The following is a 20,473-nucleotide window of genomic DNA, read 5'->3' on the forward strand; positions in this document are numbered from 1 at the left end:
TGTACGCTGTATTGTACACGCAAATAACACTTATCAATGAAGTTACATTTCGTCATTATATCTACATTTGCAGATAACTCAATGTTTCAATGCTACTCGAATACATTTACCTACCTAGCAACGAAATTATGTAGGTAGATCTAGCTATTTTTCTAAAACTAAAAATTTACTAGTAGATATTTCCTGAAAACTGTTCTGCTAACTAGTCTTTCTAAGCCTTCTTTTTTCATATACTACTTATTCTTAAGGAAATTATCAAATGAAATAAGATGCGATTGTTTAGGTCCGATTCAGTGCCAGCAGCATTTCATAAACAAAATGCGTACATTGCATTGAGAACTCTGAAAGTGTGACATGCTGCGAGGTGGCTGTAGGCTACGTAGATATCCGTCAATGCGGCTCGGATATGCGGCAGCGGCTTGCGCGCGCAGCACCGGCCCGCCAATACCGACCGGTGGCACCCGAAGAGCGCGCGTCGCCTCGCGCCTTCCGACAACCGATATCGACGCGCAAACACTACGCACACTCGATTAAAGTGAAATACAGTGATCCCTTCCCCTGATTAAACATCACCCAAAAAATACCCATCAAACACCCCATCACAAAGCATCGATTGAAACCTTATCAGTTATCACAGGACAGTGCAACGCGCGGTTTCATGTAAGTACATTCCTCAGCTGTATTTAAGAACGTGCAGTGACTGATGATAGATCGTTTGACTGTAGGTAGGCTGATTTATGAATGTATTAAATCTCAAATATCGTCACGGTTTTGTAATGAAGCAATAAAAACTAACAACAACAAGGCAAGTGCAAGAAGGCTCTATCTACACTGAAGAAAATATTATAGGATTAGTAAAAAATAATACTTACTTAACTACTGTTTTTGATACCTTTCAGTAATAATTATTAATTATTAAAATTCTGCGACACTTTAAGTATACCTTGGCATTGAAACGTAATGTAACACAAAATATTTATCAGAACAGCGTAATGTTTGTGTACTCACCAGCTTTATTTTATTGCTATAGGAGCTCTACATTGAGAGCCGTACCTCTAGTAGGAAAAACTTTCGAGTTCGTTTCGTTGCGTATTCAAAGTGTCATCGAAAAATTTTGTATGAAAAATTAAACAGCGCCCCCTATATTATAGCCGCCCTAGGGGGCGCTGTTTAATTTTTCATACAAAATTTTTCGATGACACTTTGAATACGCAAACGAAACGAACTCGAAAGTTTTTCGTACTAGAGGTACCGTTTTATGTCACGACTGTAGTTAGGTACGAAATAAACGTATTATAAAGAATTGGTATTTAAAGCTGTAAAACGCCTAAAAATCGTTACAATTGTAAGTGATGATGACGCAGAATTGGGGTCTTATTTTGACTCCTAAACTTAAAGTCGCTAAGGGCGTTATCGTTATGTAACGTGTCCCTTGCAGTGTGGACATGGTCGGCACGCCCCATACTCACCGGCTGCATTCGATATCTCCATATCAAATCGTTTAGTTGACATACGATAGCCATAATTTTTCAGTCCGTAAATAACGACGCTATTATGTTGATTGCTCTATCGTTAAATGTTTCAATTTAATTTAAAACTATCTTATTCAAATCGAGAAATCTTATTAACATAAGTACAAACTCATTAGCGATAACCAAATCCAACCAAATGAGTTAATTAACAGCCACAGCTTCATTGTATTAAAAATTAAGATATGGTTTGATACACTATTTAACGTAAACTTCTAGTAAATATTTTACTGATCTAATGCTTTATGGAATAACGGCTATTAAAGAAACCAATCGTAACGTAAGACCTTAGAATGTATTTTTTCTAAGCGTAAGACATTAATACCTAAATATAGTTTTGTTTACGCATTTTTATCGGTCTGCCGTAAGTGGGCACTTAATTATTAAGTGACCCGGGTATCTTTAGCACTTTTTGTTTGTGACTCAAGTGTAACCTACCTATCGGCCAAATATGGCTATTTTGTTAATTCATGCAAGTATATTAATTTAGTCTTACTGGTAGAGTTCTGTACCTCTAGTAGGAAAAACTTTCGAGTTCGTTTCGTTGCGTATTCAAAGTGTCATCGAAAAATTTTGTATGAAAAATTAAACAGCGCCCCCTAGGGCGGCTATAATATAGGGGGCGCTGTTTAATTTTTCATACAAAATTTTTCGATGACACTTTGAATACGCAACGAAACGAACTCGAAAGTTTTTCGTACTAGATGTACAGAACTCTACCAGTAAGACTAAATTAATATACTTGCATACTTTACTACTGTAGAGAGCTATTTCCCTTCTATGATCTGAGGCTATTCCTATTTCCTATTGTAGAGACATTTAAAATCCATAATTTTTCCAGGATTTCAAAATAAACACTTGGCAAATGTGAGAAAGTGAGAAGAAGTTCCGGCAGAAACTTTGTCACCACAGGCTGCCAAATAAAATAATGATAATGATGCAAAACTAGCTTCTGCCTATGGCTTTGCCCACGTGAATTTCAGTACACAAAAAGTCATACCAAATCGATAACGCGCTAGAGACCCCCACGTAAAACACTTTACTTATTTGTTAATAAAAGATATTATGTTTTATATTCCTTACGTGAGAAAATATTGATTCCCTGTATGTACTTACTTACTACATTTTCATCGTAAGGTAAGGACATTCGAAAAGGCTCCAGAATCAAAACTATTTTTACACAACAATAATCTGAAAACATAATATAACAGACCGAGTAAATTTCGGATTTATTATAAGTTTGTAAAAGTAACACACGAACGCATTCGTGAAAATTAATTGTGTTTGTATGTCGTTCTGTCACTGGACGTATAGTGTTATTTGTATGGAAATAAATTATTTTCAACAACACAAAGCTCAAATCAGCACACATTTCATATCCGCGAAAATCGTTATCATGACTACCTAAATGAAAAGTTTGCAAGTTCTGACATTCTTATGAAAACATTTTATTTGCCATTCGTACAAATATGTACGAGTAATGGGTAATTATTGTAATTCGATAGGTACCTACTTTTGGAATTCTGTTTTCCAGTTGTTAAAACTCAATTGTTAAATTGAGTTTTAACTGAAAATCGCACAGAACGTATTAACGTAGGTATATTATACGGAATGCTAAATGGTATTCCTCACTATATTTTCGGCCGGACAAAAACCATGCCATAATATTTTTCTTATGTCAATTTCGTCGTCAGTTTAGCGACCTCGTTTCTTCACACAAAACCGTAGTGTTTCGATGAACAGCTAATAGGTTTTTTAACGCCAATGACATCAGTGATAACGGGGTCCGTTTATCATTTCAGTCCTCAAAACACGCGGTAGTGTTTAAGCCAGGCTTATGCAGAAAATAGCATCTTTTCAATAAACCAGTTTTCCTAACAATACACAATGGTGCTGATTAATATAATATATAATAATGTAAAATTTATTTCGACCACATACATATCTAAGTTAGTTGGAAAAAAAGAAAGTTAAGAACAGAGAGGAAAGTTTAAAGAAACTAATACTTACCTGTATAGGTAGGTCTAAAGCCTTTCCCAGAAAAAATCGTAAAAATCCTTATATTTTACATGTCATCCTTGAATGCTATCTAAGTTTACTTATTATGTAGTTGATCGGTTCAAAAATTTGGCCAAACTAAAAATGTGAAGTCCCCCGGAAAATCCACGCTAATGAACTGGCATAGTCATTTATTATTATCAATCTGTACCTAAACAGTATAAATGTAAAATGTATTACAGTGCTTCATCAATTACTTATTCATTTAATTAATTTTGCGACTATTAAACTAAGTAATAGAAAAATAAGGAAAATAATTGCTTTTTTAAATAGTTAGGTAGTTTTTTAATGAAACTCATTAGAATTATCGACAGATGACGTCCATTTTATCTTTTTATTTCCATACACGAATATCTAATACATAGTTGATTCGTTCGAATAAACTGAAGCGTAAAATTTTCATCCAAGTCCAGCCCAGCCTTTCCGTCCAACAACTGAAGAAAATTTCGTTATCGTATGCAGTTTGCTGAAAAGTTACGCAGTTAAAAATTAAATTAGCTCGGTTAGTTGTTTACCATTCGAACGCTTCAGTTACTTGTTTACCATTCGAACACATGATCGTCTCGTGCCTTGATCAATCGCACACACTCACTAAATGGAGGAATCACCACTCATCCAGAGGGACTCTACATACTAATCGTCTAGTTTTTAAAAGCAACACGCACGATTACCCCAGCGGGCTTAGATCACGCGAAATTCATATTATGGGTACCTACTAGTTTTTATTCTGTGTTGTAGGCTAGATTTCTGTAAATACTGACACTCCTAGCCCCGTGTCAGCCCGTGTGAGTACTAGGCTGGGTGATTGGTTATCGTGAAAACTCGCAGAATTGACTTCGCTCTTTAAGTGCAAAAACTGTTTTTATGTTGAAGACGTAGATTTGCTGTTTTTGTTATAACATAAAATTGGCATATTATTTTAGTTTGATAGTACCTACCTAGTTACCTTCTTAAAAACTAGTCTACATACAACCTCCCTCCCTAAAAATGTAACTATAAGGTACTTACTATGTTACCTACCTCCTACCTATACCTATCTTACTAATTACTGTATGAAATGCGTCATCATCAGTAGTTTCAAAACCATAACAATAACTAAGGCAACTTATAGATTTCAAACATTGCTACGGCTATCGTGTGCTGTGAAGCAAGTTTATTATTGATATACAGTATAGTACCTATGTACTTTGATTTTAAATGACATTAAATCACACGGCTAACTCACTTGCTGTAACATTTATTGCGATTTCAGTCATCAGTTAGGTTACACTTTATGAGCAAAAAACTTTTATTAAATAAGAGATTGGTTTGGTACTTTTCAAACACGTGAAAATGTAGATTCCAAGCTAAACTTCTTTTTGGCATGAAGTTATAATATTGTAATCGTTATGTAAGAATTTGGATTTTATTCAAATGTGGACTGGGAGAGAATTACTTAGTATGGCGACAAGTTCACATATTTTGTACAATAAAGTTGTTAAAAATCATATAATAATACTCATTGCACACCGTTAACGATTGTCTATGGTCCTTACGAGGCTACCTTCGTATTCCCCTTTATACTTATGTATTCCCCAGTTTCGCGCACCAGACTCTACATTTTTGTTGCAATGTAGCTCCCATTACACAAACAAATAACATAGAAACGCCACAGTGTTAACTTGACATGCTGTCGTTCGTACAGGGTACCTAATCATTTTCTGTTTTTGTTTGCCCGAGGTGAATGTAAGTTCGATTAAATCCCAAAAACATCTGTAATTTGTGACTCACAAATGCGAAATTGTGATACTGTTATAATTTAAAATTGCGACGTAGTTGTGGTATTCTTTGATAACAAACTAATACAATCGGTACTGTTGAATGAACGCCTATCATTGTATTTCTACACGGGCATAATGATGTCCCGAATATTAATTAAAACAAAGATAACATAAGACTGTCATTTTTTAACAGTAGATATAATTTTAAACATTTATGTACGAGTCCTATCCATCCACTCTACTTCCTACTAATAAATATTAGGTAATTATTGTGAAGATGGATGGTTACCTAATTAAACCACTGAACTTTTGTCTTTAAAAGTTGAGACCCACGGAAAAACAGAATAGTTTTTATCCCGGTTTTTGAATAAGGATAGATACTTTTTGTGGCAGTCCGAAACTCACGCGTGTGAAACTGCGGACAATACTTAGTATAGCTAGCTAATTTAAAAATATAGAAAAAAAATGCAGAATAAATTACTTAAATGTTGGATAAAACTTTGTTTTGCGAAAAGTCAACTATTGCACTATGAGTATACCGATAAGACGGCCGCCATAAATTAATTAGTAACCCAAGACGTAGGTAATTGATTTCCGTGAGTTGCTTGCCAATTAATTTAAACCAGAATGATCTTCAAACGAAAGAAGATTGCAAATACAGTAGCAATTTTTAGAAACATAGACAGTGCGATAGTGCGAAGAAAAGTAAGTAAATAAGTAGTCGAGAAAAGTCAGAAGTTGGGTTTCCGTAAAGATATTGTCGAATACAACTCAAGTAAACTTAAAATATAATTTGGATTGTTATTCTAAAGTAATAGCGGAAACTCTTCACCAGCACCATAATTTCCTCCATAAGCAATATCTAATCAAAAAGGTCCCTTAAAGCCCTAGAATAGAAAATTGCTTTGTTTGCATTTCTCTCAGAGAATTTATGAGCAAATGTTTGCGAAAACAGATGATTCGTTTACGAACAGACATGCAGTATGAGGCAGCATTGTGTTTAAGTCATATCGACACACGCAGGCAGTCTCTGGATCATCGCCATAAATTGATTTTATTGCTCTTTCATCATCATCATCATCATTTCAGCCACAGGACGTCCACTGCTGAACATAGGCCTCCCCCAATGCTTTCCATGTTGATCGATTGGTAGCGGCCTGCGTCCAGCGCTTCCCTGCTACCTTTACGATGTCGTCGGTCCACCTTGTAGGTGGACGTCCCACGCTGCGTTTTCCGGTACGCGGCCTCCATTCCAGAACCTTTCTGCCCCATCGGCCGTCAGTTCTGCGTACTATGTGCCCTGCCCATTGCCACTTCAGCTTGCTAATACGTCGGGCTATGTCAGCGACTTTGGTTCGTTTACGGATCTCCTCATTTCTGATTCGATCTCGCAAAGAAACACCAAGCATAGCCCTCTCCATAGCACGCTGTGCAACTTTGAGCTTCTGTATAAGGCCTATAGTGAGAGGCCACGTTTCCGAGCCATAAGTTATCACTGGTAACACACATTGGTTATACACTCTAGTCTTCAGGCATTGAGGTAATTTGGACGAAAAGATGTTGCGTAGTTTCCCGAACGCTGCCCAGCCGAGTTGGATTCGACGATTGACCTCCTTCTCGAAATTGGACCTACCTAGCTGAATCGTTTGTCCGAGGTAGACATACTTGTCGACAATCTCGAGAATTGAGCTCCCAACTGAAACTGGGTAGGGCGTAACATGGACATTCGACATAAGCTTCGTTTTGTCCATGTTCATCCTCAGGCCTACCTGTTGGGAAACTCGATTAAGGTCTTCGAGCATTGTGCCAAGATCTTCCAACGATTCTGCCATGACCACAATATCGTCGGCAAACCGAAGGTGAGTGATGTACTCGCCATTAATGTTTATGCCGAATCCTTTCCATTCCAGGAGTTTGAAAGCGTCTTCCAATGCAGCGGTGAATAGTTTCGGAGATATAACATCTCCCTGCCTAACGCCTCGCTGCAGTGGAATCGCCCTCGTGCTCTGCTCCTGTACTCGGACCGACATGGTGGCGTTTTTGTACAAGCACTTCAGCACCTCGATATACCGATAGTCAATACGGCACCGCTGGAGAGATTGTAACACTGCCCAAGTCTCAATCGAATCGAAGGCCTTCTCATAGTCTGTTATTGCTCTTTATTTCTTTGTAACTACGTATTGTTAATATCCTATTCTGTGTAGGCTTTAACATTATTATGGCAAGGTACTCATAAGTAGTTAGTACGACTGTGTGACTTAAAACTATCACAAAGAATCACATCTTCCTGCATCAGAATTGTTATCATAATTTATTTAAGTAGGTACAATCTACATTCTCATTCACTTTCATAAACTATTACACAACTTAGATATTAAGTACCTACAATACCTACTAAAATTTAATCCAAAAACGTAGTTTTTAAAAAAGCAAAGCCTCATCATCAAATTTATAATGGGACAGACAGACGGACTTAAAGCACGATGATTAACTCAATTATAGTTAGAGAACGCGGAGGGTTCTATTTTTAATCGGCATCACACAAAAAGAGAGCATAATGAAATAAGGAAGGAAAGGAACTGCTGAGAAATTAAATTGATATAATAACATTAGAATTGATATACATTCTATTATTGTAGATAATTTTAAATTTTCCTGTCCTGTAGTAATATCTATAGGTATAATTATCAAAATGTGGAAGGAAGGAAAAATTAAATAAACACCATAAATTCGAGATAACAATTAAATATAGTCTTATTCGTACCTAAAACCTACATAAACATTTCGAAATAGTTATCATAACTAATTAATGAGAATGTATTTGTAGTTTGCATGGATAGACAAACTTAATAATATTCTATGTAAAGGTATTATTTAAGGTGGAGAGATATGGACACGCGTGATTTTCTTAGGTTGCCTGCATAGCGAAATACTGGCATGGACGACAAATAGAGCTGAAAATGAGGAAATATTTGAGTTGCAAGGGGTAGCCCCGTTGCTTTTATGCTGGTGTAGGTATGTTATAAATTGCGTTAATTCTATACTACACTAATTTCAGCACTAAAAGCATGAAACGAAGTGCTTTGAATATTTTAATGCTATCGAACACCAATCGACATAACTCAGACACATTTATTTTAGATCACTTTCATCATCTCATCCGTATTGTTCTTTAGTCTAGCGGTGGTAGTTAAAAATAGATAGTGGGGCACATAAATTGTTAAAAAACTGATTGAGATTCCTTGTTTGGTTCGTGCAAGAAATAACAAAAAAGTAAAAACCCTATTGTTCATTCGGAAATATATATTCTGTGCTTTAAAGAGCACATTTATGATGACTCCATGAGCCCCTTTTTGGTTGTACCCCATGTTATTCTATCGCTCTTAAACGTAGGTTCTTGCATAAAGTTTTTTTAAGAAAACTCACTGAAAAAAAATTGTCTGTAAAATGCAATCACCATCAAACATAACACAAAACAGCTGTCATGCGGGCATACCACTATGGTGTAGCTGTATTAACCTTAACACCGTTGGAAAGTGCATAATGAAATGTACCTACAATTTTAATTAAAATACCAACCTGCAGCTTCTGGCACCGACCGGATAAAGTTTTACTTCGCTTATTTTTTTCCAAAGATTTACCGTTCCTAATTCAGTAGACACTGCTAAGTATAAAATTACGAAGTGAGCATTTATTTTCTAACCAATGTCTTAAGAAAATAACGCGACGAAGATAATTTGATACGGTTAACTTCAATTAGCCATACCTTTTAGCTATTTCTTATGTAACGGTTGTGAAATCGCTAGGAACTGAGATTCGAGGTGGAGTACTAACTTTTCTATTTCACTCTTACTCGATCATAGACTGATTCATTCATTAAGTATTGAAATTTTGAACTATGGCTGCAGCTAACGCTTTTATCGTACAAATGGCCTAAAAGGAGTATTTTAAAAGCTTTTTAATAAGCTAATTGATATACTAATAAAAGCTAGTCAGCGATGCTAACCACTATCCGAGTTTCAGTCTTCTTCTTCGTGACATCGTAATTTCTTTCTGTCGAATGACAGCTCGTGACTTTACATTACAGAAACTAATAAAGATTTGAAATTATTCGTTGAACAATAATTGTCTAAAAGAGAGCTGGAGCCAAATACCTATAGTAATGAAACTTGTTATAAAATTAATTAAAATATATTAAGCTTGACCTCTCTATAACTACTTGTTATCTTTGTCGAGACTTTATCTTCTTAAATCACTAGGTAAAAATATGTACTTTTTCATTTCAAGTTGATTGCACTATCTAAAGTTAGGGTGCTTTTACAAAATTTCAACAAAGGGTTTCCTCGCTTGCGTTTAAATTAGATTTTCTCTGACCTAATTTGCAAGTGAATTGTTTTATAGAGGCGACCTTTCTTCGTGTCAATGCATCCATTTACCGAGGTACGTAAAGCGACTATGAGTCGTGAAAATTAAGAAATAAAACTTATACCAATGTCTTGTTCAATAAATAAAAGACATTTGACCAGGTGTGTACAAGTAAGTGTATAATCGAGTTTCATACAATTCTTTAGTGTGTAAATATAGTTCAAGTTACAAAACAAAATACTCGTGCAGTAAACAAACATTTAACTGACTACATATTTGTTCCAGCAATAGTCCCAAAGGGTGAACGATATTAGTTTTTCGTGACAATTTACCGATGGAAATACCTACTCGTGGGCGTGCTGGCAAATGTGGGCAATAAAGGATTATAGGAGCGATAAGATTACTCGTATTTGCCTAGTGAGCTAGCTTTATCATATTTTATCTATTTTCAATGTTTGGGTGTTGTAACATTTTTTTAGTATTGCACTAAAAAAAATATAGTAACGTTTGAAAATCTTATATAATTAACATGCTTTATGCCTAGCCACACATTACTCTACTAATCATCAATATTCGGAGTACAAGTAAATATTTTATTCTCGTTAAGGTATGGTAATCTTTTTTTTTGTATGAGAAACAAAACAGCAGCGCGCCGTTACGGTTGTTATGGAATTCGATTAAGAAAGTTATTCGTGCTCAGGGTACAGGCGGGCTATCCATAAATATTGCATTGTTTTCTGATTTTACATTTTAGATTAATCGAAAACGGTACAGAATCAACTTTCAGTTTTGTTGAGTAACCAGAGTTAGAACGGGTGAAAGATAGTAAGTCTTGTAAATCTTTATTAAAGATTTTAGAAGAAATATAGTGTTTTAGTTAGGTTATATTAACACACACGTAAAACCTATTTCAAATTATTTTAATGACTGCTTATTCCATAATCCCATTAAATTTCATGCTTCGTCAGATCGGAGGCATTATTTAGTCACATTATTACGTGTTACGCATGTTCATCGCACACAAAAAATGTGACAATAAAATTCTCTGTGTAAATAAGTACGGAAACATTTATTGCTGGCAACAATTTACATGTTGCCAAATAAAGTAATGTTGGGTTACGTGAATTTTGAAATAATTGAATGAATAATAATAATAGTTGATAGGCTTATACCTACATAGATCTTGGATAATGGATTTTCCAACCGTGAACATTACATATTATCCATCGATCATATCATTAAAATATTGATTGTTTATCATGCTGGGTGGCTGATAGTACGAGTGCAAATTAAAACTAATTTTAAATCATTCAGGCTGATAAATAATATCTTTTATTTTCCATGTAACATATTCATTAGTAGATTTGGTTATTCGAGATCGTTGGAGTGAATTATTTTTACTTTCCTAAATAAAACATCTAACAAATTTTGTTTCACTGTTATTACTGTGTATTAATGTTTGTTACATTAACATAATTTACTGGTACTTTATGAAACAGAAATGCCTACATGACCAATTACGAATACCACAATACAAATTATATTCATATTTGGGTATTAAGGAAATAAAATAACTTAATAAGGTCGAAATAATATTAATGGCTATCGACATAATATTAATACTATTTTTTTGCTGTACCTACCTAATGTAACAATAGCAATTCACATTTTATGTAGCTATTGCATACAAATTGTTACCAAGGTAATCATAACGATGACGACCTATGTAAAATTTTATTATGAGTAGGTAACTATATTTTTCTGTCTGCCTGTTTGTCTGATATTGAGGATAACATCTTCAAAAACGAATGTAATGTGCCGGCGTTAAACACATAAACATCGATTGATACTATGGAAGTGATAACAGCTGATAAGTAATAAATTATCTTTAACATAAGTATAACCTACATATAAAAGACATCAACGCTTCTATTTCTATCCTAATAGGGTCACTTCATCACTTGCACGTGATGGTACTTAGTATAGACATTTCCTAGTGATACGTATAAAGAACGCTCGATGGAGCTAGATCTCATATTCTGTAAAAATCAAATTCATGGGTTAACTTGTAGGTTAGTAATTACTTTTACCATAAAAGACGCTGATCTACGTAGTCCATACATACTATTGATCCTGCACCTGCATAACTACGTGGGCCTTGAAATTGGTTCGTTTTGTAAACTACATAAAATCAATTTAATTTCCGGCGAAAGCAATCAAAATTTGATTAAACTGCTACTTGTTAAAGTATCGTAGCTACGGTTTTAAAATCGAGCGCATGTAAAGTTTTTGTTTAATTTGTTGAAAGAATTTCCATATAGGTACAAGTTTTTAGCATGTAAGTTGAAGCGCAATGCGACACAACGGTAGGTAAAATTAGCGTCCATAAGGCAGTACGGTTACCCCGGCAAATAGAGTAAAGTTCATGTACACCGCAGATGTCGGACGAGTTAATAAAACTAACAAATAATGTTTTTCCGAAGTTATGAGTCCATTTTACCTGCAAAAGAACTAGAAATTGCCTGTGTTGTTAAGAACAAAACGTAGAGGAACATTTCGTTCTTGCCTAAGAGAAGAAATGCCGATGTAAGAAGATAGATTTAAATGGTACCTAAGGTGCTTTCAGAAAAGTAAGATAGTCAAGTCGCACTCAGCTCTCCCTACTCGTACCTACCTACATACTCGATATGCCGTGTACTACATTTTGAAAATACCGACTTAGGTAAACAATACTACCTACAATAATTACTAATAATCTTTTTTAAAAAAAAAAAAACAAAAAAAAAACATATGTGGTAAGCATGTATGATTACTCACTTTACTTATGGACTCTGTAGGAACTCAGGGGAAATAAAGTTACCTTTGGGTTTACCTTACCCAAATGAAATAACTTCAAAGACAAATATCAAAATAAGAAATTCTTCGTGTTGAGATCTTATTTTTCTCTGTGACTATAAATTCTTGGCGGGTGCGAGTGACACTTTGTCAAAGTTTCAGGCTTGTTTACCATGTTTTTAGATGATAAATATTTAGGAAATGTATTGTTTACATGGTTAATTGGACGGCTTTAACGAAAATTCGTAGACTTATTTTTGTAAGAAACACTACAATGTTGAGTAAAATGCCACGTAGATTATAGCAGCATAATTTATTAATAAAATCGATACTTCGTGCGACGTTCTTTCCAACTTCGTTTAATGGGCGAAGGGCACATCATAATTGGACTCTTCTTTGAGCAAGTTGTACGTAATGTTAAAAGATTGTATTAACACATAAGTACACATGCGAAAAATCTTCTCTACAATAGTAGGTAGTAGTAACAAACTTGACCTTCATTGGTTGGGTTTTTATTGGCGATCAAGCTACACAGGAGGTCCTGGCTACACAGGAATTGCAGCAGTGGGAATAGTCCCTCTCTCTCCTCTACATAATAAAAAACAAGTATTGAAAACTTTTTTTAATAATCTCTAATATTATGTAACTAAAGTAACTTTTTAGGTAGGCGTGGTAAAACTTAAGTTTTACCACGTTTTACATTCGTTGTCTACTTAGGTAGACTCACTACCTTACTTAGCACATAAGTACTTTGCTTTGGGACTAGAATCAGATGGTGCAATGAAAGATGTAGTATATTGTTTATCAAACATAGTTTAAATTGTTCCAGATGTCCCCAGCAAACGGTTGCGTCCCACGATAGTGAGGGGATGGGCGCGGGCGCGGCCGCGGGCACTCAGTATCGCGGGGCGGGGTAGCGCAGCATGCGGGTGCGGGCGGCGCGCGCGCTGCGGGCGCTGCGGCGCGTGGCGCTGGTGCTGCCGCTGGCGCTGACCGCGCTGGTGCTGCTGCTGCTGCCGCGCCCGCCGCCCGCCGACTCGCCCGCGCGCGTGCCCTCCTCGCCGCAGCCGCCGCCGGCGCCGGTCAGAGATGATCCGCCGGTGCAAGTAAGTTTCTACCAGTATCGTTCGTTTCAGTCAAATGACGTACACTGCTGGACAAAGGCCTCACCCAAAGTTTTTTGCAATGAACGGTTCTGCGCTGCCCGCATGCAGGTTATTCCCGCGACCCATTTATTGTCCCAAAGCAGTGGTAGAGTTAATACTGGGACGTGTAAAAGTGCTTTTTAAAAGCCTATTTGCAAAAATAAATGAGTTTTATGAGGTTTTTCTTACCTTTACCAGATCGTCGGTCCTAGTTGGACGCCCGCCCCGCTTCTACGAGTATATTCAAAAGTTATTGGATTCGGTGCTCGAAGACGCTTTTACCTGCAACTCCACTTGTAGTTCAGTTCCTAACATTGTCAAAGATGATAAAACAAGCAGCACGGGTGGGTGTTTTGTGGCGTCAAGCGTCAGCGTCTCACCGATACCACAGCAGCAAGACTTCAGATGTGCTTGAGAAGACTCTCTCTGTCACGTGATGTCACCCCTCCGCCCGTGCCGTTCCCTTACCTTAGTTAAGCGGTAGACTTGTACTTAAACGAACTTTATGAAATTCTTCTGTGCTTAAACCATTTACCAAATATCGACAAAAACTCCGATTTCTTCAGTTCCAGATTTTAGTAACCGAAAACAATGACATAGCCGTCGAGGAGAACAAAATTGAGGATAGGCCATGGTTCATGCGAGGCGGTGAGAAACGGCCCACGCCGGAGGAGCCACACAGGGGGATGTTCCCGGATGATCTTCCAGGAGAAGACAGGTAAACTGGCTTTATTGTTAAACAAAAAGTATAAAATTCACAAAGATACTTTCCAATTAGGTAGTAGTCGAAATGCTTTGCCCAGTCAATCAATTAAAGTTATGAAGACTTTCACCTACAGACTTTGAGGGCTTACGATCACAGGTAATCTGACTTCAACAATTACTTTCAGAATTTACGAACAACTGATGTACGTTCTTCCGAAAAGCGATGAAGAAGTACCAATAAAGAAGATTCTCCTTGCTAATGGGCTGGGAGCTTGGGGTGTGCCAGCTGGCCGGACGGAGTTCATACGAAACAAATGCCCGGTGGATCGCTGCTCTCTGACTGCAGACGCGAGAGAAGCCGCCACTGCTGATGCTATCTTGTTCAAAGATCATCACACACCGTTCAACGTTAAACGCCCGATGAAACAGGTAATTTATCCGTTAAAGAATGACAACGTGGGCAACCGCTAACAAACTCCTATACTGCTTTGTATGATCTTGGGTTATGGGTAGACGAATTTTGTCTGGAAGAAGGAAAAAAGTCGCTCTTCGTCAAATCTTTTACTTATGCCTACATATTTTCAATTCGTTCCAGATTTGGATACTCTATTACCTCGAGTGTCCATACCACACAGCCTCTTTGCGGCCGACGTCAGTGGACCTGTTCAACTGGACGTCCACATATCGCCGCGATTCAGACATCGTGGCACCCTACGAGAAGTGGTTGTACCACGATAAACTCGTTACCGGAAAGGACCACGAAAGAAACTACGCGGCTAACAAAACCAAAAAGGTACCTTAATGATGGACTTATTTTAGAAATTCTGCGAGCGAGCTGGACAGTTGCCTCGACTTGAGCCGCCCCTATCAAACACTTCGTGAAGGTTACATTACTTATTTTAATGCAATTTCTTTATTTTTAGGTTGCATGGTTCGTATCTAACTGCCACGCTCGAAACCGTCGCCTACAATACGCTCGTCAACTCTCAAAATACATTTCCGTGGATATCTACGGAGCCTGCGGATCGCACCACTGCCCTCGCACCGATCCCAACTGTTTAGAAATGCTGGACAAAGACTACAAATTCTATCTAGCGTTCGAGAATTCAAATTGCCGGGATTATATCACAGAGAAATTCTTTGTCAACGGCTTACAGTGAGTATTCGTGCCGAATTTCGTGGTAACTTTATGTCAACTACCTACAAACAAACACAAGACCAGCTTAAGACCTTTATACGTTTCTGACAAGGTCACTCAGATAACTTAATAAAACCGAATAAACCCATTATCCAAAGTGCCCTCAATTTGAACAGCGCTGTTATAAGAGGCTTACGTATTATCCGTGTAGTGATAACCTTATCTACTTATCATACATCTATATTTTTTTATCTCATCAGTATTATGATTTCACATCCGTTATTACGCATTGAAGTAAAGATATTCAATAGAGTTATATTCTCACTCAGTTCTAAAGGGTTCTGTACACTTGCGCGAAAGACATTTGAGCGAAGACACTAGCGCAAAAAGCCATTTGCGCGCATGGACACTTGCGCGAAAAGACACTAGCACGAAAGACATTTGCGATTTTCTATAAAGATCTAATTTTTCGCATTTTCAAGATACAAGCGAGATAAGAAAATCGAATCGTTTCGGTCATTCAGGAGCTATAATGAAAGACAAACAGAAAGACACCTCAAATACCTACTTTTCGCGAATAACAATTCTAAAACTGTTTTCGAGCTAATGTCTTTCGCGCAAGTGTCCCGATACGGTTCTAAAGAGGTGAGTCTTCTCTTCCTTCAGGCACAACGTCCTGCCGATAGTGATGGGCGCAAGAGCGTCGGAGTACGCGGCTGCCGCGCCATTCACCTCGTACGTGCACGTGGAAGAGTTCGCGGGGGCCGAGGAGCTCGCCGCCTACCTGCACCGGTTGGATAATGATGACAACCTGTACAACTCCTACTTCAGGTGGAAGGTAAATGTATATCTATAAAAGCGAAAGGTCACTGATTGACTGACTCACTCGTCACGAAATCTCAGAAACTACAAGTGCTAGGAGTCTCAAATTTTGCATGGGAAACCCGTTTTAGAACATAGGTGCTCGCTAACAACGGATTTTACGAAACTCCACCCCTAAGGGGGTAAAACGGGATCCACGCGTACGAAGTCGCGGGAGGCCGCTAGTAATGTGCTTTGGTCTACTGAACCAGAATCTCATCTTGCATGTCATGTCGTCTACGAAAATATAAACTAGACTTGGCGACTTGTTTGTGGCTTTGTGATTGAGGATTCTGGGTAAAGCTCGCTTCTAAGTTCAACCAGATCATCACATTCCATCAGGTGAGATGCAGGCCAAGAGCTTCCTCATTGTGGATAAATAATAAGAGATTAAAGAGAAGCCTGATATCGTAAGTGGGCAATCAACAGTATTCAGTCAGGGTAATAATGACGAGGAATTTACTAAACCTGTAGGTACTAGACACAATATTTGGACTCTACCCACGTGTTTTTAGTTTCTGACAAAAGGATAGATTGTTCTGGTGCTTCAGAACAAGAAGAGCCGACCCAGGGGCTAGGGCAACGAAGAATAAGAGGAAGCGATATTTATGTGTCATTATTTTCAGAGTACTGGCGAGTTCATAAACACGTACTTCTTCTGCCGCGTGTGCGCGATGCTGCACGCGAATGACCGGCGCAAGCGCACCGGCAGCTACCCCGACGTGCAGTCGTGGTGGCGCGACGGGGCTTGCACGCGCGGAGACTGGCGCTCCACCGAGCGCGACAACGGATAGCGTCCAGCAGTCCTCCGCCTCACGGGCGCGAGACACTGATGCTCCCATATCGCAACGCTTTGCGACGGACTCGTACGGACATTCATTTCATTATGCACATTATCGTGTCGATCATCGCTTAATGCGCCCAAAACTAACGATCGTTATTTGAGGACATCATTATTCCAGTGTTTACATTAGATTCGTCGGCGTCATCTATGATAGATCACGCTATAATGCAATATCAATGGCATTGTAATGCTACGAATCGGTATTAGGAAATCTATTGTCAACGTAGAGATACGTGTGGTTTATAGCATCACAATTTACGAACTGTAATTTGTATCGCGTCCATTACATGAATATGTAACTAATTTATTATTAATTATGTATAGTTACTTTTATAAACCATGGCACGACGATTAGTTTATTTAAATTAGTTGTAAGACTTGTCAACGTGCGTACACAACTGAAATGTGTTTCGAAAGTACTTACTACCTATTTACGTAGGTGGTTGTAAGTAACATTAACATTTTGGGACATGGCTGACACTAAAAATGTCTTAATCATAATATCTTACACGTGCTACATCGTGGCATAAGCAAACAACTATAAAATAATATGTGGTGAATTAGACATGCCTCTTAACCTAGCGAACTTGGCGCCCAACGTGGGGCTTGAAAGTCGATCCATGTAGCCTGTAGTATTTAAATCTGTAGTGAATGCAACCTTCTTTTACTTCTTCATGCTGTCCAGCCCTGTTCCTGGCACTGATAGATTTAAGTTAGTTTGTTTGAAAATTAACAATGGGTCTTAAAGACTGTTAATATTATTTGAAAGTGCAAAGAGTAGATTTAATATTAACACGCGTCATTGTACTAGCACCTAAAATATGCTCATTGTGGTGTGGTGTGTTCATTTTAAGACCCTTTTGGAGCTCAAAAATGATGTCTAGTCATGACAGCATTAAGTAAATCATTATAAAATTAGCACAAATTAAACCATTACTGCCATATTTTTCGATTAGAGCACAATATGCACAAATTCGAATTATTATGAACTTCATTTTGTAAATCAATTTGCTTGAATTTTTTGTGGTTTTTGACTTCTGTAAGAGGTTTTTAGTATTAATTATTACAAGTACCTATTGTTATGTTTGTGATAATTAATTGATGATGTAGAAACTTAAACATTACTTGATTTGATGTTTTTAATTGTTATTGTTACCTAATACTTAATTGTTACTTTTTCCAACAGTGTAAAATTGTTTTAAGCTAAGTTATTTTGAATTTGTTTTGTTACCTGCATTTACATTTTATCAATTATGGTGATTTTATTTATTATTTATACATTATACACTTTAAAATCTGTAAATTATGTTTTTGTGTAGACTTTTGTTTATCAGAGTATACATTTTAATACCATTATACATTTCATAGAACTAATAAAAACAGTGGGTTATTAGTTACCACGTAAAGATATACCAAAAACATAAATAATGCCAATATTAAGAACCTACCAAATCCCAACATTTTACAAAACACTAATGAAAAAGACAAAATGTGCATTTAATATTAATCTACTTAAGTATTTAATAATGAATTAAATTTCCCAATGTTTTATTCTTAATTATATGCAATATGTACATTACTGTGTGTACTTAGGTATTTATTAACAAGTTTTGGTTACTTGTGTTATCTATTCAATGTCAAGGATTATGTATGTAATTCAATAATTGTGATATTATCTTGTTTGACTACCTATATTTTTACACATAGCACTAAAGAACAAGTGCTTTCTGTTAAAAAACCAAGGATTTTTAAGGAACCTTACAACAAAAGTTTCTAAATAATATAAATTTGGTATGCCTACTTACTCAAAATAATGCAATGTATGTGTGTTATGACTACTAGATAATTACCCATTGTTATTCAAGCTAATCAAGTTAATTCTGAAATTCTGTGAATGTATTTAAATACCTAATACTATTGATTAATACATGCAGTATTGAAACACCAATCTTGTTAGATTAGTCAAATTACTATTGTAAATATGATTGTCAGTTTTTTAACAAAAGATAACTTGGCAAATAACAATAATATATTCAATATAGTATACATAATGTATAATTCTGTTATGTAAGTGTCCAAGACAGATATAGTTATTAATAAAGTAGGAAATGCCTTAAGAATGTATTAGTAAATCATCAAGACATCTAAAGGACAGGCTTATGAAACTGATAGGTATCAAAGAAGGCAAATTATGATCATGCTTTTGCAGTACAATGAAACATTGTTAAGTTACTATAATAGTTATTTATTTGATACCTAGTGATCACTTCACTGTTATATTAAATAATTGAATTTAACATGGTCTTTTATTCAATACACATACAATACAAACCAAAAATTTACAATTAAAATGCATAATTTACAGAACTTCTAAACTTTGTAAAGTATCTAAGCAAATAATAATAATATTAATTATCTAACTTACATACTTTTTTAACATGTCCATCTTCTTCATATTATCTAAAAGTTGTAACTGTACATTTACACATTCTACTACATAATTGATTGCATTTTGGAAAATGCCTTGGGCTTTATGCAAATTCTGAGGAACCAAAACTCCGAACCAGCGCATAGGATTAACAGTGTTTTCAGCTTTGCTTTCTGCTACCTTAAACTGCATGATACCATCATCATCAGGTGTAGTCTCACATACAGCCGATGCTGAAAATTCTGGGCTGTTCTCAACTGGCAACCTAGCTGTACTCACTGAACTCTGACCCATGATATATCTTGATTTTGCTAAGTGAATGCTGCCATTATTTATAGAAGACTCAATGTTCATCTCGCAGCGCATTTTCTCTTCGATTAAATGCAAGTGTTTTATAGCAAGTTTATCCAATATATCATTTAGAACTGGTTTATCTAGAAACAAAATAATATACATTAGAAATGCAGTTATTTATTGCACAAAAACGCGAAAGTAAGACAATAGTTTGACTTCACATACCTTTATTATCCTGCATTTTTTCTATTAAATGAACTTTCTATGTACTTGTTTATTATGTTATTTTATATTTTTACGTATTTTAAAGTGAAATAGTTTTTAGAAAAGGTGAATTGTATCGTTTTTGTAAATAAAAATACGTAACTAGATCTGTCAAAATATTAGAATCTATTTTACCGATTCAACAAACGTCACATGACCTGTGTCCAGCAGGCTTATTGGCTGACTATATCAACTAATTGTTTCAACAAATAGTGGACACTTTTAGTTATACACTATTCGAGTTCAT

At 36.5% G+C, this 20,473-nt stretch overlaps 2 protein-coding genes across 2 annotated transcripts; one reads left to right on the forward strand and one right to left on the reverse strand.

The window, feature by feature from the left end:
* Nucleotides 1-422: 422 nt before the first annotated feature.
* FucTA (glycoprotein 3-alpha-L-fucosyltransferase A) lies at nucleotides 423-19,412 on the forward strand. The gene is made up of 8 exons (XM_028302810.1): nucleotides 423-660; nucleotides 13,377-13,653; nucleotides 14,259-14,410; nucleotides 14,583-14,826; nucleotides 14,993-15,190; nucleotides 15,321-15,553; nucleotides 16,202-16,373; nucleotides 17,023-19,412. Exons 2-8 carry the CDS (start codon nucleotides 13,471-13,473, stop codon nucleotides 17,188-17,190), a joined length of 1,350 nt encoding a protein of 449 aa, XP_028158611.1. The 5' UTR covers nucleotides 423-660; nucleotides 13,377-13,470; the 3' UTR covers nucleotides 17,191-19,412.
* LOC114351550 (coiled-coil domain-containing protein 115) lies at nucleotides 18,640-20,346 on the reverse strand. Its single transcript, XM_028302812.1, has 2 exons — nucleotides 20,188-20,346; nucleotides 18,640-20,102 (listed from the first exon to the last, which is right to left on the reverse strand). The coding sequence occupies exons 1-2, from the start codon at nucleotides 20,201-20,203 to the stop codon at nucleotides 19,657-19,659; spliced, it is 462 nt and encodes a 153-aa protein (XP_028158613.1). The 5' UTR covers nucleotides 20,204-20,346; the 3' UTR covers nucleotides 18,640-19,656.
* Between the last annotated feature and the right edge of the window lie 127 nt (nucleotides 20,347-20,473).

The sequence above is a fragment of the Ostrinia furnacalis genome, unplaced genomic scaffold, assembly GCF_004193835.3.
Source record: "Ostrinia furnacalis isolate ACB-3 unplaced genomic scaffold, ASM419383v2 OfSCF1160, whole genome shotgun sequence".
Lineage (NCBI taxonomy): Eukaryota > Metazoa > Arthropoda > Insecta > Lepidoptera > Crambidae > Ostrinia > Ostrinia furnacalis.

What these genes read in the sequence shown, in the direction of transcription:
- FucTA (XM_028302810.1), top strand. Translation starts at nt 13,471, where the DNA reads ATGCGGGTGCGGGCGGCGCGCGCGCTGCGGGCGCTGCGGCGCGTGGCG. An exon ending in GAGATGATCCGCCGGTGCAA is followed by an intron (nt 13,654 to 14,258) that starts GTAAGTTTCTAC and finishes CGATTTCTTCAG; the next exon opens with TTCCAGATTTTAGTAACCGA. An exon ending in TTCTTTGTCAACGGCTTACA is followed by an intron (nt 15,554 to 16,201) that starts GTGAGTATTCGT and finishes CTCTTCCTTCAG; the next exon opens with GCACAACGTCCTGCCGATAG.